Source organism: Gadus morhua, chromosome 2 (assembly GCF_902167405.1).
Source record: "Gadus morhua chromosome 2, gadMor3.0, whole genome shotgun sequence".
Taxonomy (NCBI): Eukaryota; Metazoa; Chordata; class Actinopteri; order Gadiformes; family Gadidae; genus Gadus; species Gadus morhua.
In genome coordinates, this window is record NC_044049.1 from 267,265 (window position 1) to 280,325 (window position 13,061).

At 55.0% G+C, this 13,061-nt stretch overlaps 2 protein-coding genes across 5 annotated transcripts in view; one reads left to right on the plus strand and one right to left on the minus strand.

Moving 5' to 3' along the window:
- The window catches only part of si:ch73-364h19.1 (uncharacterized), a 9,055-nt gene extending 6,334 nt beyond the window's left edge, over nt 1-2,721 (minus strand). For 2 of the 4 annotated variants that reach the window (XM_030345181.1, XM_030345173.1), the window contains exons 1-2: nt 1,885-2,714; nt 814-923 (exon numbers count right to left, since the gene is read on the minus strand). In XM_030345181.1, the coding sequence (XP_030201041.1) occupies nt 814-923; nt 1,885-1,960 (186 nt within the window). In that variant the 5' untranslated portion in view covers nt 1,961-2,714. Of the gene's footprint in view, nt 1-813; nt 924-1,884 lie in introns of all 4 variants that reach the window. The other 2 variants (XM_030345157.1, XM_030345163.1) reach the window with 2 other exon arrangements.
- Nucleotides 2,722-2,815: 94 nt separating this feature from the next.
- On the plus strand, nt 2,816-12,331 carry LOC115534271 (xylosyltransferase 2; the record flags this gene model as incomplete). Its single annotated transcript, XM_030345144.1, is given in 5 exon segments — nt 2,816-2,987; nt 7,314-7,860; nt 9,363-9,541; nt 10,929-11,131; nt 12,251-12,331. Coding segments are annotated over 5 exon segments (1,142 nt in total), but the record flags the coding sequence as incomplete, so codon positions are not given.
- Nucleotides 12,332-13,061: the final 730 nt, after the last annotated feature.

Consider the following 13,061-nt stretch of genomic DNA (forward strand, 5'->3'; position numbering starts at 1 on the left):
GTGTATTCTAGGTCTATAATACAGATGTGTATAATAGGTCTATAATACAGATGTGTATTCTAGGTCTATAATACAGATGTGTATAGCATAGGTCTATAATACAGATGTGTATTCTAGGTCTATAATACAGACGTGTATAATAGGTCTATAATACAGATGTGTATAATAGGTCTATAATACAGATGTGTATAATAGGTCTATAATACAGATGTGTATTCTAGGTCTATAATACAGATGTGTATAATAGGTCTATAATACAGATGTGTATTCTAGGTCTATAATACAGATGTGCATTCTAGGTCTATAATACAGATGTGTATAATAGGTCTATAATACAGATGTGTATTCTAGGTCTATAATATAGATGTGTATAATAGGTCTATAATACAGATGTGTATTCTAGGTCTATAATACAGATGTGTATAATAGGTCTATAATACAGATGTGTATTCTAGGTCTATAATACAGATGTGCATTCTAGGTCTATAATACAGATGTGTATAATAGGTCTATAATACAGATGTGTATTCTAGGTCTATAATATAGATGTGTATAATAGGTCTATAATACAGATGTGTATTCTAGGTCTATAATACAGATGTGTATTCTAGGTCTATAATACAGATGTGTATTCTAGGTCTATAATACAGATGTGTATTCTAGGTCTATAATACAGATGTTTGTACAGGGTCTATAATACAGATGTGTATTCTAGGTCTATAATACAGATGTGTATTCTAGGTCTATAATACAGATGTGTATTCTAGGTCTATAATACAGATGTGTGTACACCCTGCGTGTCCCAGGTCTCACCAGATTCCGGTGGGAGTCTCGGTAGGGGGGGACTTTGCAGCATTGGGGGTCTTTACGATAGATCACATACAGCATGGCCACGATGAGCACAAAGAGAACCAGAGAGGAGCCTGAGGAAAGGAGACAAGGGAGCAGGGGTCATAAGGACCTAGGGTAGGGACTATCGGTACTAACACCCACGCATATCAATGATCTGCTGATGGACACGCAGACGTTAACAGAAGCTTCATATATGAATGCATCACTTTAGGCCTTCACTCCACCCATTCACTCTCTGAATACAGACTGAGAGGTTCAACCAATCACACGCAGCGGGTCGGACCACCGAGAAGCATAGAGGGGGGACAGCACCTTCAAACGGGTTGTGTTTATGTGTGACGAAGGTTAGAGGATTCTATTAAATATAAACATTCAGCTAAATAATTGTATTGAGAAATAATTTCTATTGGGGGGGACCTGTTGTGTTTTTGAGTCGTCCCCCCCCCCCCATGAAGCTGCGCCCATGAAAGGAGAGGGAACTAATAGTCCTGGTCCCCACACATCGTAACACTGACCTCGCGATCCTCCCTCAGCGTTGACGGGAAGTTATGTTAGCGAATCATACAATGTTGCTTTGTGTTTGTGTGTGTGTGTGTGTGTGTGTGTGTGTGTGTGTGTGTGTGTGTGTGTGTGTTTAAGTGTGTGTGTGTGTGTGTGTGTGTGTGTGTGTGTGTGTGTGTGTGTGTGTGTGTGTGTGTGTGTGTGTGCGTGTGTGTGTGTTTAGTGATATCATCAGTCATTAGTCATAGAATTCCTCGATATCTTTTAACTTTTGTCATCTGCAGGTTCAAGGTGTATCGCCTAATCAGTCACATAAAATAAAGTTAAAGGAACAGACGAAATAATAAGCCTATACTGCAAACTGATTTAATAATTATTAGTTAAGAGTTCCTATAGGGCAAACTAACTAGTATGAAGAACGTTGTTATCTGTCACAACATTTAGTTTGTTGTTAAATCACTCGTCTATTGTTGTTTAAATAGATATTTAACATTAGCATTAATCATTGCTGCAGTTAAAAGCTCGACTTACCACACGCCACGATGACTGTGAACTGATCCGGGGTCAGCAGTGCGGGAGGACCGGTGGGACCTGCCAGAGTGGACATCTTCAGGACTGCTCCTAAGATCCGGAACCCCGAGCTCCGACGGACATGCTCCTCACCGAGCGGACACCAGAGGATCGCTGCTGCTCTTCCGTCCCGTCCCGCGATGTGAGGAGCGACAGGGCCGTCCCTCCAGCAGACATGCCCGGTGTGTGTGGATCTTGAGACAGGAAGAGTGTGGTCCTGGAGCGAGGGGCTGGACTCGGCTCTGCTCGGGACTGGACTCGGCTCTCCTCGGGACTGGAGCCACAGGGTGCCACTCGGTCTGGGCGGGACGGCTGGCGGTGACACAGATGCTCCCGGTAGGTGTTCCCTCTGGCTGCCGCGGGGGGGAATGCAGATAGGGTGGACGATTCTAATGAATCACTTTCTATATACTAATAAGACACTTTCTCTACTGCCATGAGTGCAGACCATGTATCTCAGACTGATCAGGCAGCGGATGAATGACCAAGAAGTCACACAATACGTCTAATCTAGAGAGCAAACAGTCACAGTAACGAGTTGGTTTCGGCGGAAATTGAAATTGAAAAGCGGACACACACTTTTGTTGCGTGAACTGAACTGAACACACACACCGCATTCTTCCCGTTACCATGGGGACGGTGATGGGATTGACACCAAAACAAAGGGAACGGGTTCAACGTTGACGTCGCAAAATTAAAACATAACAGTTCGTCAAAGTTAAAAGAAACCATTCATCTTTATGAGCAACAGTTGATGGTGGTCGTTGAGCGAACATGTTTTAATGTGAAAGAAACTAAAACCGTTCTGTTCTCTGTACCGGAGGAGAAACGTTGAAGGCGGGCCGCGTCACTGCGTAATCGCGTCACTGCGTGCGCGCGCTCTTCAGACTACGCCGTGCACGCGCCCATGTAAACCGTCCGAGTCCAAAAAAATGGTGGCCAGCGCTCGAGTGCAAAAGCTCCTCCGACGATACAAACTCGCCATCGCCGTGGGATTAACGATACTGCTGATCCAGGGACTGGTAGTATGGAGCCTGCGGAGCCTTGAGGAGGGCGAGGCCGAGGTAAGGCGTCCTGTTTCGTGTCATGAGAACACACATGTGGAACCCCAGCAGCGGCTCCGCTAGCCTCTGTGGGAGCTAACCACTCCACTGTGGAGCTGAGACAGCAACATGGAGCTCCTCTCCGGGTCCGTCTGGTCACAGTCCTGGTCGGGTGGTCCGTAGAGTAGTCCCACCGTGGTGTGAGTGAGGGGCTGTTGTGGGCAGGCTGCTGGGGGGACCCGCAGAGGATGGGGACCCCCAGAGGACTCAGAGGATGGCTGAGGACCCCTTTAGAGGATGGGGAACCCTCTCTGGGACCTCTCGAATGACTGGGACCCCTCAGGTCAGAACCACAGAGGGGTCCCATTGGCAGAACGCGGAGGAAGGGAAGAGGAGTTCCCCATTCAGGGGGGGACCCCCAAATACCTGTGGCCCCCCCAGGTCGGCCCTCTGTTGTTCGTTGTGATCGGGTCCAGTAACAGAGGAGAGGAGAGGAATAACTTATGATTTATTATAACTTACTTGATTTATGAAAAAGTCTTTGTTTCTATTAGTTTACTTTTTGCATGTACTATTCTGACAGGTTCCAGTAAGAGGGATCCTGGTGTGAAATTATTTCGGGATATGTTCCTTATTGATATTTAATAATGTCCAACAATTATAAATGTTTGCTGTAATACAAGTAGTGATTCCTGACTCCCAGGAGCGCCTCGTACACGAGCCACATTCCGGTTCTACCGGGGAACGCCGGGGGGCTGGGGGGAGGTGGGTCAGGAGACAGCTGTCAGAGGGTGGGAATGTTCCCTGAGCTCCAGGTGGGTTCTCCCTGAACACCTGGAGCGCGGGCCTCGGGCTCCTGACCGGAGGCGGGCCGGCTCCTCGCTCTGAGCGGTAACAAGGAGCCGCAGAGCGGGAGCAGGCCCTGCGGCGGTTCCCTCAGCGTGTGCCACCGTCGGAGGCGGTCCCCGCTCAGAGCGGAGCGCTCAGGAATGTGAGCTGAGGGGTTTGGGAGGCAGGCCAGGTTCTCGTCGTGATGTGGCATGTGAGAGGCCGGTGCCATCTTTCCCTCGGAGCGCAGGGATCCCAGAGAGCACAGAGAGGCTGGGGGCTAGGGGGGGGGGGGAGCCAACCCTAGCAGCAAAAAACAATCGCTTATTCAGACTCCCACCTTTAGTACAACGGAGGTGTTTGAGTCAGACTAAGCGATTGTTTGGGTCAGCCTTTCCGCGGCGTCCCGTCGGTTCATTAAGAAGCTGCAGACAGAACGGAATGCAGCCATCTGTGCTGCGGCTTCATCTGTGTGCGAGAACACGCTCGCTCGCTCGCTGCTCACCGTTTAGAAGTGGCTTAAAAAGCGGCAGCGGGCATTAAGAGGAGACCGCCCACACACGTTAGTCTCCGCGCGGGCTCTGTGTTCTGTGTGCTGCGCTGCTCACTAAGTGAACCATGTGGAGTCATGGGGCCCGCAGAGCCATGTACGGTATGTTGTTGTTCCCCCGGCCGCAGCGGAGGCCTTTCAGAGGCCGCCGGCCCGCCGGCCCACGGCGGCCCACGCCGGCCCACGGCGGCCCACGGCGGCCCACGGCGCTGCTTTGGTTGGCAGCTCTCACCCTGGCACCGGCCTGCTGCCCGCTGGGCGCTGGTCCCCCTAACGGCCCACGGACCAGCCCCCCCCCCCCCCCCCCCCCGCTGGGCGCTGGTCCCCCCTAACGGCCCGCGGACCAGCCCCCCCCCCCCCGCCCCTGGCTCCATTCCCATTGACTCCGCTGCTCCGATGGCGTGCCACGGCTCCGCGAGGCGGCGCCGTCCCGCCCTGCGGTGTGATGCAGGCATGACGCCGCCGCCCACTCGCGGCTCTGTTTTCCAAGACACACACGGGGGGGGGGGGGGGGGGGGGTTATATAAAGCTGTGTGCTGCTCGGTCGAGGCTCCGGCAGGAGTCATGTGTGTTTATTTTCCTTTGTTGTCTGAGAGGGTGTTTCTGACTCCAAAGAGCAGCGAGTGAGTTTGTGTTTAGACGCGTTTCCTTCCTCTATTGTCCACCCCGGCCATGCGTGGCACAACAATCCCACAACAACACACAGCGACAACACGAGTTGCCCAAGGACATGAGGAAGCTGCATTTCTCTGTCGGGTTTGTGTTCCCTGAGGTGGAGGAACGTGTTTGGAGCGCGTCGAGTCTGACGGGTGACTGCGTCTCTCCACTCTGAGCTCCTGTTCGTGCGTCAGGTCGCCGGCCTCGCTCTGACCTTCAGTGTGATGTCTCTGTTTGGAGGGGGTCCTCGTTGAGCTGCCTGCAGACTGGGATGAAGCCTGTATCCATACACCAGGGCACCCTGTCCCACCACAGGGTCTGCAGGCCAGTGTATGAGCCCTCTGCCCCCTGCTGTGACACCCCGTTTATAGGGCATTGGAAACTTGTCATTTCAACATCCAAACCGTCCGTCCTTCTTTGAAGGTTTGGCCAGGGCTCCCTGTGGACCCTCGACCCTTCCTGTGGACCCCTGGGTTAGGCTGGGGCGCTGCTGCCAGGACACTGGCTCTCTGACCAGTCAGAACCTCTGTCTGAGCCCTGGAGGGCCCCCCAGCCCAGTATGGTCCTTGGTCCTTGTTAAGCTCGTGTTGGTGATTCGTCCAAAATGTGCGTCAAGGTGCTCTGTGTTGATTACGTTTTTAATTGTTTTTGTTTTAAGGCCTTATTTTAGCTAACACACAATTACATACTTATTACTTATGTTCTATTTGGTGTCCGAACTTTATTTCTTTGCTGAATGTCTTTTATTCTGGTGTCGTTCACTCACTCACTCACTCACTCACTCACTCACTCACTCACTCACTCACTCACTCACTCACTCACTCACTCACTCACTCACTCACTCACTCACTCACTCACTCACTCACTCACTCACTCACTCACTCACTCACTCACTCACTCACTCACACCTCTCTCTCTGGTTTGAGCTTGTCTGTGTTCAGGAGGACCTATGGACTCAGTCCTGTCGCTGTAGTGACACCCAGTGTGTGACGGGCCTCCAGATGAGCTGGCTGCACTGTGGAGCAATTATACAAGCAGCAGTCAACCTGCTGATGCTACGCTTCCACCTCAGCCCACTGTACACACACACACACACACACACACACACCACACACCACACAACACACACACACACACACGCACGCACACACACACACACACACACACACACACACACACACACACACACACACACACACACACACACACACACACACACACACACACACACACACACACACACACACACACACACAGGCTATATAATGGTCTGATAAGGTCGGACTTCCCCTTTTGCAACGCGTTCCAAGCTGTCCAGTTAGGGTTATCTTCCTCTGAGTGTTGTGTTTGCAGGTGTACCACGGTGAGTTGTACCACGGTGAGTTGTACCACGGTGAGTTGTACCACGGTGAGTTGGGCACCTCTCTCTGCGTTCTGCTCTGTCCCACAGCTCCACACTCGCCTGAATGATGTCTCGGTTTATGCGTCTTTCCCAGATTACCTTCACACAAAAAGGCTTTGCTATAAATATCCCAGCTCAGGGTGAGATGAGTCTCACAACAGAGTGAAGGCAGATCCCCCTGTGGGCCTCGGTCCAGCCTCTGGGCTGCTCTTCCTCCTCCTGAGTGTGAATCATCCAGCCTCTTCCTCCAAGACTAACTCTCCTCTCTCTCCCTCTCTCCCTCTCTCCCTCCCCCCCCTCCCTCTCCCCCCCCCCTCTCCCTCTCTCTCTCCCCTCCCCCCCCTCTCTCCCTCCCCCCCTCCCTCTCCCCCCCCCTCTCCCTCTCTCTCTCCCCTCCCCCCCCCCTCTCTCTCCCCCCCCTCCCTCTCTCTCTTTCCCCTCCCTCTCTCCCCCCTCTCCCCCCCCTCTCTCTCTCCCCTCCCCCCCCTCCCTCTCTCTCTCCCCCCCTCCCTCTCTCTCTTTCCTCTCCCCCCTCTCTCTCTCCCCCCCTCTCCCCTCCCTCCCTCCTCCTCTCTCCCCCCCTCCCTCTCTCTCTCTCTCCCCCCCTCTCCCCTCCCTCCCTCCTCCTCTCTCCCCCCCTCCCTCTCTCTCTCTCCCCCCCTCCCTCTCTCTCTCCCCTCCCCCCCCCTCTCTCTCTCCCCCCCTCCCTCTCTCTCTTTCCTCTCCCCCCTCTCTCTCTCTCCCCCCCCTCTCCCCTCCCTCCCTCCTCCTCTCTCCCCTCCCTCCCTCCTCCTCTCTCCCCCCCCTCTCCCCTCCCTCCCTCCTCCTCTCTCCCCCCCCTCCCTCTCTCTCTCTCTCCCCCCCCTCTCCCCTCCCTCCCTCCCTCCTCCTCTCTCCCCCCCTCCCCCAGAGGAAGACCCGGCGGTCCAAGCTCCCGGACCACGCCGCCCCCCCCCTGCAGGACGCGGCGGGCTGGGAGCGGCAGAGCCCCCCCGCCACGGCGAGGAGCGGCGCCCGTCCTGAGCGGGCGGGGGCCACCCCGGGGGGCGCCGTCCGGCGGGAGGCCGGCCGCCAGGGCAAGCGCCGCCTCCCGCCGCGGGGCCGCACCACCGAGCAGTACGCCGGCGCCGTGGGGGGCGGGGCCGACGGCGTGGGCGCCGCCCTGGCCCCCCCCGACCCCTCGGGCAACCGCAACCTCAGCGAGGGGCGGGGGGGCCCGCCGCCGCCGCCGCTGGCCCCGGCGGCGGCGGGCGAGCCGGGCAGCGTGGACGGCGGCCCCCAGGGCCCCGGGGGCGCGGACTTCGTGCCCAAGTGTGACATCGTGGGGAAGGACGCGCTGTCGGCGCTGCACCGCGCCGGCTCCCCCGCCTGCCGCCAGGACATCGCCAACATCGTGTGCCGCCACCAGGCCGGCCTGCTGATGCCCACGGCCCTGCCCCAGTACTGCCCCCGCAGCGGTGAGAGGGGCGGCGCTGCTGTTAGGGGCCGGTCTCTCCGGTTAGGGGGCCGGTCTCTCCTGTTGGAGGGTGCTGGTCTCTCTCCTGTTAGGGGGCCGGTCTCTCTCCTGTTAGGGGGCCGGTTTCTCTCCTGTTAGGGGGCCGGTCTCTCTCCTGTTAGGGGGCCGGTCTCTCCTGTTAGGGGGCCGGTCTCTTCGGTTAGGGGGCCGGTCTCTCCGGTTAGGGGGCCGGTCTCTCTCCGGTTAGGGGGCCGGTCTCTCTCCAGTTAGGGGGCCGGTCTCTCCGGTTAGGGGGCCGGTCTCTCTCCTGTTAGGGTGCCGGTCTCTCTCCTGTTAGGGGGCCGGTCTCTCTCCTGTTGGAGGGTGCCGGTCTCTCTCCAGTTGGAGGGTGCCGGTCTCTCTCCAGTTGGAGGGTGCCGGTCTCTCCTCCATCATGTGTGCAGGCCCGCTCCTCAGCCTCACTGAACCCTGGTGTCTGGTCAGCCGTTGGTCAGCTGCTGGTCCTCCTCTAACGGAGGCGGGTCCCAGGGCAGACCTCTCCTCACTCAGAGGGTAGAATACAGCCCCAATGAGGTCTGCTTCATCACCAGTCCTACCAGTACCAGTCCTACCAGTACCAGTCCTACCAGTACCAGTGTTCCGTCTATACCAGTACCTGCCCCACCAGTAGCGTTGTGGTTCTGTCCCCAGTAAAGGGCCCCCACCAGGGTTGTGTCCCATCACCCCGAGCCCTTCCTGTTGAGGCCTCAGGCCAAAACAAACCGAAATAACTGCAGAATATCAAATGTATTTATAATAAATAATGAGTGGAAGGTGCTAATGCTCTGTCCAGGTGGCTGGAGATGTGCACTCACAGAGAGCCTTCTAATTCCTTTCTGATGGAGTTTTAATTAGCTCTTGAGTTTGAAGAACGTTTTGTTTAATTACATCTTGTGGGATTAAATACTTTCAGTTTGATTCGACCGGCTGAACTTCATGTGTGCTTAAATTATACTTGAGTAATTGCTCTATAGTTCTTGTACATCGCAAAACATTGGAATGCATGTTCGTGTTTTGGTACTAATGATTTCTTTGTCATTTAGTTTATCGTGGAATTATTTGTAGTCATTCAACATTGTTGTGATTCAAACTGCGTTTTTGCTTAGGTTGCAGAATTTAACGTAGATCTGACAGTACGGCGCAGTATCCGCAACAAAACATCCCATGATGCATTCTGATGTTGGGACCGTATAAAGCCTAGTCTTCACAGTAGTCTATTCCTAGCGCAATTCGTTTGCTTAATTTGCACAATTCTTTGCACATACCTGTAAATGTATTTGAATCAGATGACTAGATAAGTATGACAGTTAACTTATATTAGCCCGTGTCTATCTCCTTGTTGTGTGTCCTTGTGTAGATTGTGTTTTTATGTTTTTATGTGTACCTGACTGCAAGACAAGTTTCCCTTTTTGGGACAATAAAGTTGAACTGAAACTGAAACTGTAGTCTCTCTCTCTCTCCCAGCCGGGGGCTCCGGGCCGGTCGCGGCCGGCGAGCGGAGGGGTGAGGATCAGTCGCGGGCGGAGGCCCCGGTCAGGGTGGCCTACGTCCTGATGGTGCACGGCCGGGCGGTGCGGCAGCTGAAACGCCTCCTCAAGGCCATCTACCACCGGGACCACTACTACTACATCCACGTGGACAAGGTGAGCACCACCCCTTGCACCACCCACTCCTACACCACCCACCAACCAACACACCACCACCACCCCTAACACCACCTCTACCACCGGGACCACTACTACTACATCCACGTGGACAAGGTGAGCACCACCCCTACCACCACCACCCCTAACACCACCACCCCTAACACCACCCCTAACACCACCCCTAGCACCATCACTACTACCACATGGGGGTGGTGGAGGGGGGGCGGGGTACTAAACGGGGGCAGTACCTGATCCACTTCACACGCTGCCCCTCCAGTTTGATGCTGAGCCCCCAGCAGGGGTCTCGTTGGGGGGGTTTAAAGAGCGCCCCCGCTGCTTCGTGTTCCTCCGCCTAAACCCCGACCGCCCGTCAGCGGGGTGCTCCGTCGTCCTCTACGTCCTCCTCTCCCCCACATGTCGAGCAGCCCCTTCTCTAAGCCGCCTTCACTCCTCCCGCTGTACCGGTGGAGCGATGTCTCTGTACGCCAGGGGCTCACCGTCTGATGTACCCGCGCCGCATCGTGGGGGTCTTTAGATCCATCTTATGGTCATGGGACTGGTATTGTTTCAGCATCTCGTCACGGTACCTTGACTTATTTTCGGGCAAAGCCTCCACAAGAATTATCCGCGCTTGTCCATTGGTGATTTAGTGAAGCGTTGGAGAGCTATTCATCGCCCCGCACCAGCAGAAGGACTCCATCAGAAGAGTCCTACGCTTTGGATACTGTTGCTAAATCCCTGCTCTGGTACAGCTTCAGAGTCACGTGCACACCCTACCACGAGAGACCGTTCTGCTGCAGCCTTCATCATCATCCATCATGAATCCAACATGAAAGACGTCAGACCAGACAGGAGTCAGACACAACAATAGAGCGCCGTGACAATAACGCCCAACGCAAGAACCCTTCAGGGGAAGACAAAAGACCAGCCGACGACTGAGTGCAGAACGGGCTGAGTCATTTGTGCAATTTCTTTATTCAAATTGCGCTGCTAACAAAAGAGTCTGAGTTCCAGCCCTCGCGGTGGACCTCTGTATGTTGCACCTGAAGGTAGGAGCTGTAGAGCTCTATCAGAAACGTGACGTCGTCCTCCCAGCAGCTGAGGAGCTGACCTGAATCCCGTCCAGCAGAGTGGAGCGCTGCACATATCCTAATGGATCCCAGACCGGCTGTCCCGGCGTCCCCTCGGCCGCCGTCCATTAGGCAGCGTCTCTCCGTCTGCTAATGACATCCAAATAGAATGCAGAGTCCTGAACCTCGAGCCAAACGCTGATTATCACCGCCGCTGTATCCCCACATTTTAACGGTTACTCTCTCTCCCTCTCCCTCTCCCTCTCCCTCTCCCTCTCCCTCCCCCTCTCTCTCTCCCCCTCCCTCCCCCTCAGCGCTCTGGCTACCTGCACCGGGAGGTTCTGGCGATGGCGGAGCAGTACAGCAACGTGCGCGCCACGCCGTGGCGCATGGTGACCATCTGGGGCGGGGCCAGCCTGCTGAAGGCCTACCTGCACAGCATGCAGGACCTGCTGTCCATGCTGGACTGGGAGTGGGACTTCTTCATCAACCTCAGCGCCACCGACTTCCCCACCAGGTGGGACTGAACGGCTGCAGGTTGAGGTCCCCCCTACCCCCCACAGCCCTCTGACACACTTATTGGGGGTTGTACGTCCTGGCACTTAAAAATAGGACTCATTAATATGTAGCTTCTTAACTTGGCTATCTCTGTTGTAAACGAGGAATGGGTTGAACAATGATGGTTCGATGAACATCCTTACTCTACCTTCAGCGAGATATTGTTGTTTATCTTTCTTCTGACAGATGTACTAATGTAAGTCTCTTGATAGAAGCGTCAGCTAAACGCCCTGAAGGTGACAGCCGCTGTCCGTATCAACGCTGCACCTGTCACCTCACGGCTCCCTCTGTGGTTGAGTTATCTATTTATAGCTGCATGCACATGTTTCCAGCGGGGGTATGAACCGATGCTGTGTGATGCTCATCGTCTCTGGCAGGTCTCTGCAGACGGGTGCTTTGTAGGAGGGCTTTGTTATTCAGATCCGCTCGCTCTGGTGACCAGCAGGGCTTGTACTTGTTACACACAACAGAAGAGCAGCCGGGCCATTGGCCAGAGGAGACGGCTTCTGCCCCGGCGGCACTGAAGCACTGAGGTCCAGTGATGCCCCGGGGCAGAACAGAGCAGCTCCTCTCCCTCAGCGGCCCGGTCCTCGCTGTACGCGTCTGTCCTGGTCTGAGCCCGGGGCAGCGCTCCACCACAGAGGGAGAACTTGTAGATCTGGGAGTGTACTCCGTCAAAGTGCTGCACCTCGCAGCTCACTGCTCAGGGACACGGCTGCCATCCCCCAAGGACTCAGAGCAGTGCAGCGTTACGTCCTCAATCTACTCTGCTCAGTTAGTGTTTGGCTCCACTCTGCTCACCTTGTGTGTCTCTCTCTGTCTCTGTCTCTGTCTCTCTCTCTCTCTCTCTCTCTCTCTCTCTGTCTCTCTCTCTCTCTCTGCCTCTCTGTCTGTCTCTCTCCCTGTCTCTGTCTCTCTCTCTGTCTCTCTCTCTGTCTCTCTCTCTCTCTGTCTCTCTCTCTCTCTGCCTCTCTCTCTCTCTCTGCCTCTCTGTCTGTCTCTCTCCCTGTCTCTCTCTCTCTCTGTCTCTCTCTCTCTCTCTCTCTCTCTCTCTCTCTCTCTCTCTCTCTCTCTGCAGGACCAACGATGAGCTGGTGGCCTACCTCTCTCAGAACCGAGACAAGAACTTCCTCAAGTCCCACGGGAGGGAGAACACCAGGTGAGGACCCCCAGGCTGTCTCCCCCCCCCCCCCCCCCCCCCGCGGCGGGCTTTATCCTGCTGGGCTCCGGCCGACCAGATGGTCCGCCGCACGGAAACGTCTGGAAGGCGTCCTTGGAAACTTTTTGGAAAAGGGGCAGGCACTTATATATATACCTGGCAGGTGATTGGATGAACCATCTGTCTATCAGGTGGATCTAGTAGGTCCTGGTAGGACGCTGATTGGTCAGAGCCGCTGTGATCAGACCGCCAGCGTCACTTGAAGCCTGGACAGAAGCTATCTCTCCAGGCTTCAAGGCTCTCGCTGCCTCCCCAGGTGAGATCACCTCCACGTGCATTGAGGAGAGCACCGTGAGAACACGGTTCTTCATGAGGGCGTCTGCCGCTGGTCTCTAAAGAAGAGACACAGCAGCTCTGGTGTTCACTGATGCTCAGAGAAAACTAAAAACACGGACAGTCCTCACACGATGTAGGAAGGGCCGCTGGCCGGTTGGGTCAGTGAGGAAGGAAATGCACAAGTGTTTTGCAAGCGGTTGTTGTGAATGTCCTGCGTTGTTTCCCTGAGTATCAGCTGAACTTTCCACTGTTTATAATAACGATGAGACCTGACGCACAAGCTCCTGTTGGCTGCCTTAGCGAGTGACGTCTAGTCTCCAGCTAAGAGGCTCAGGTTGGTCCTACGAACCTCAGCTCAACTTTATTAGTACAGCACCTTTCATACAACCCTACA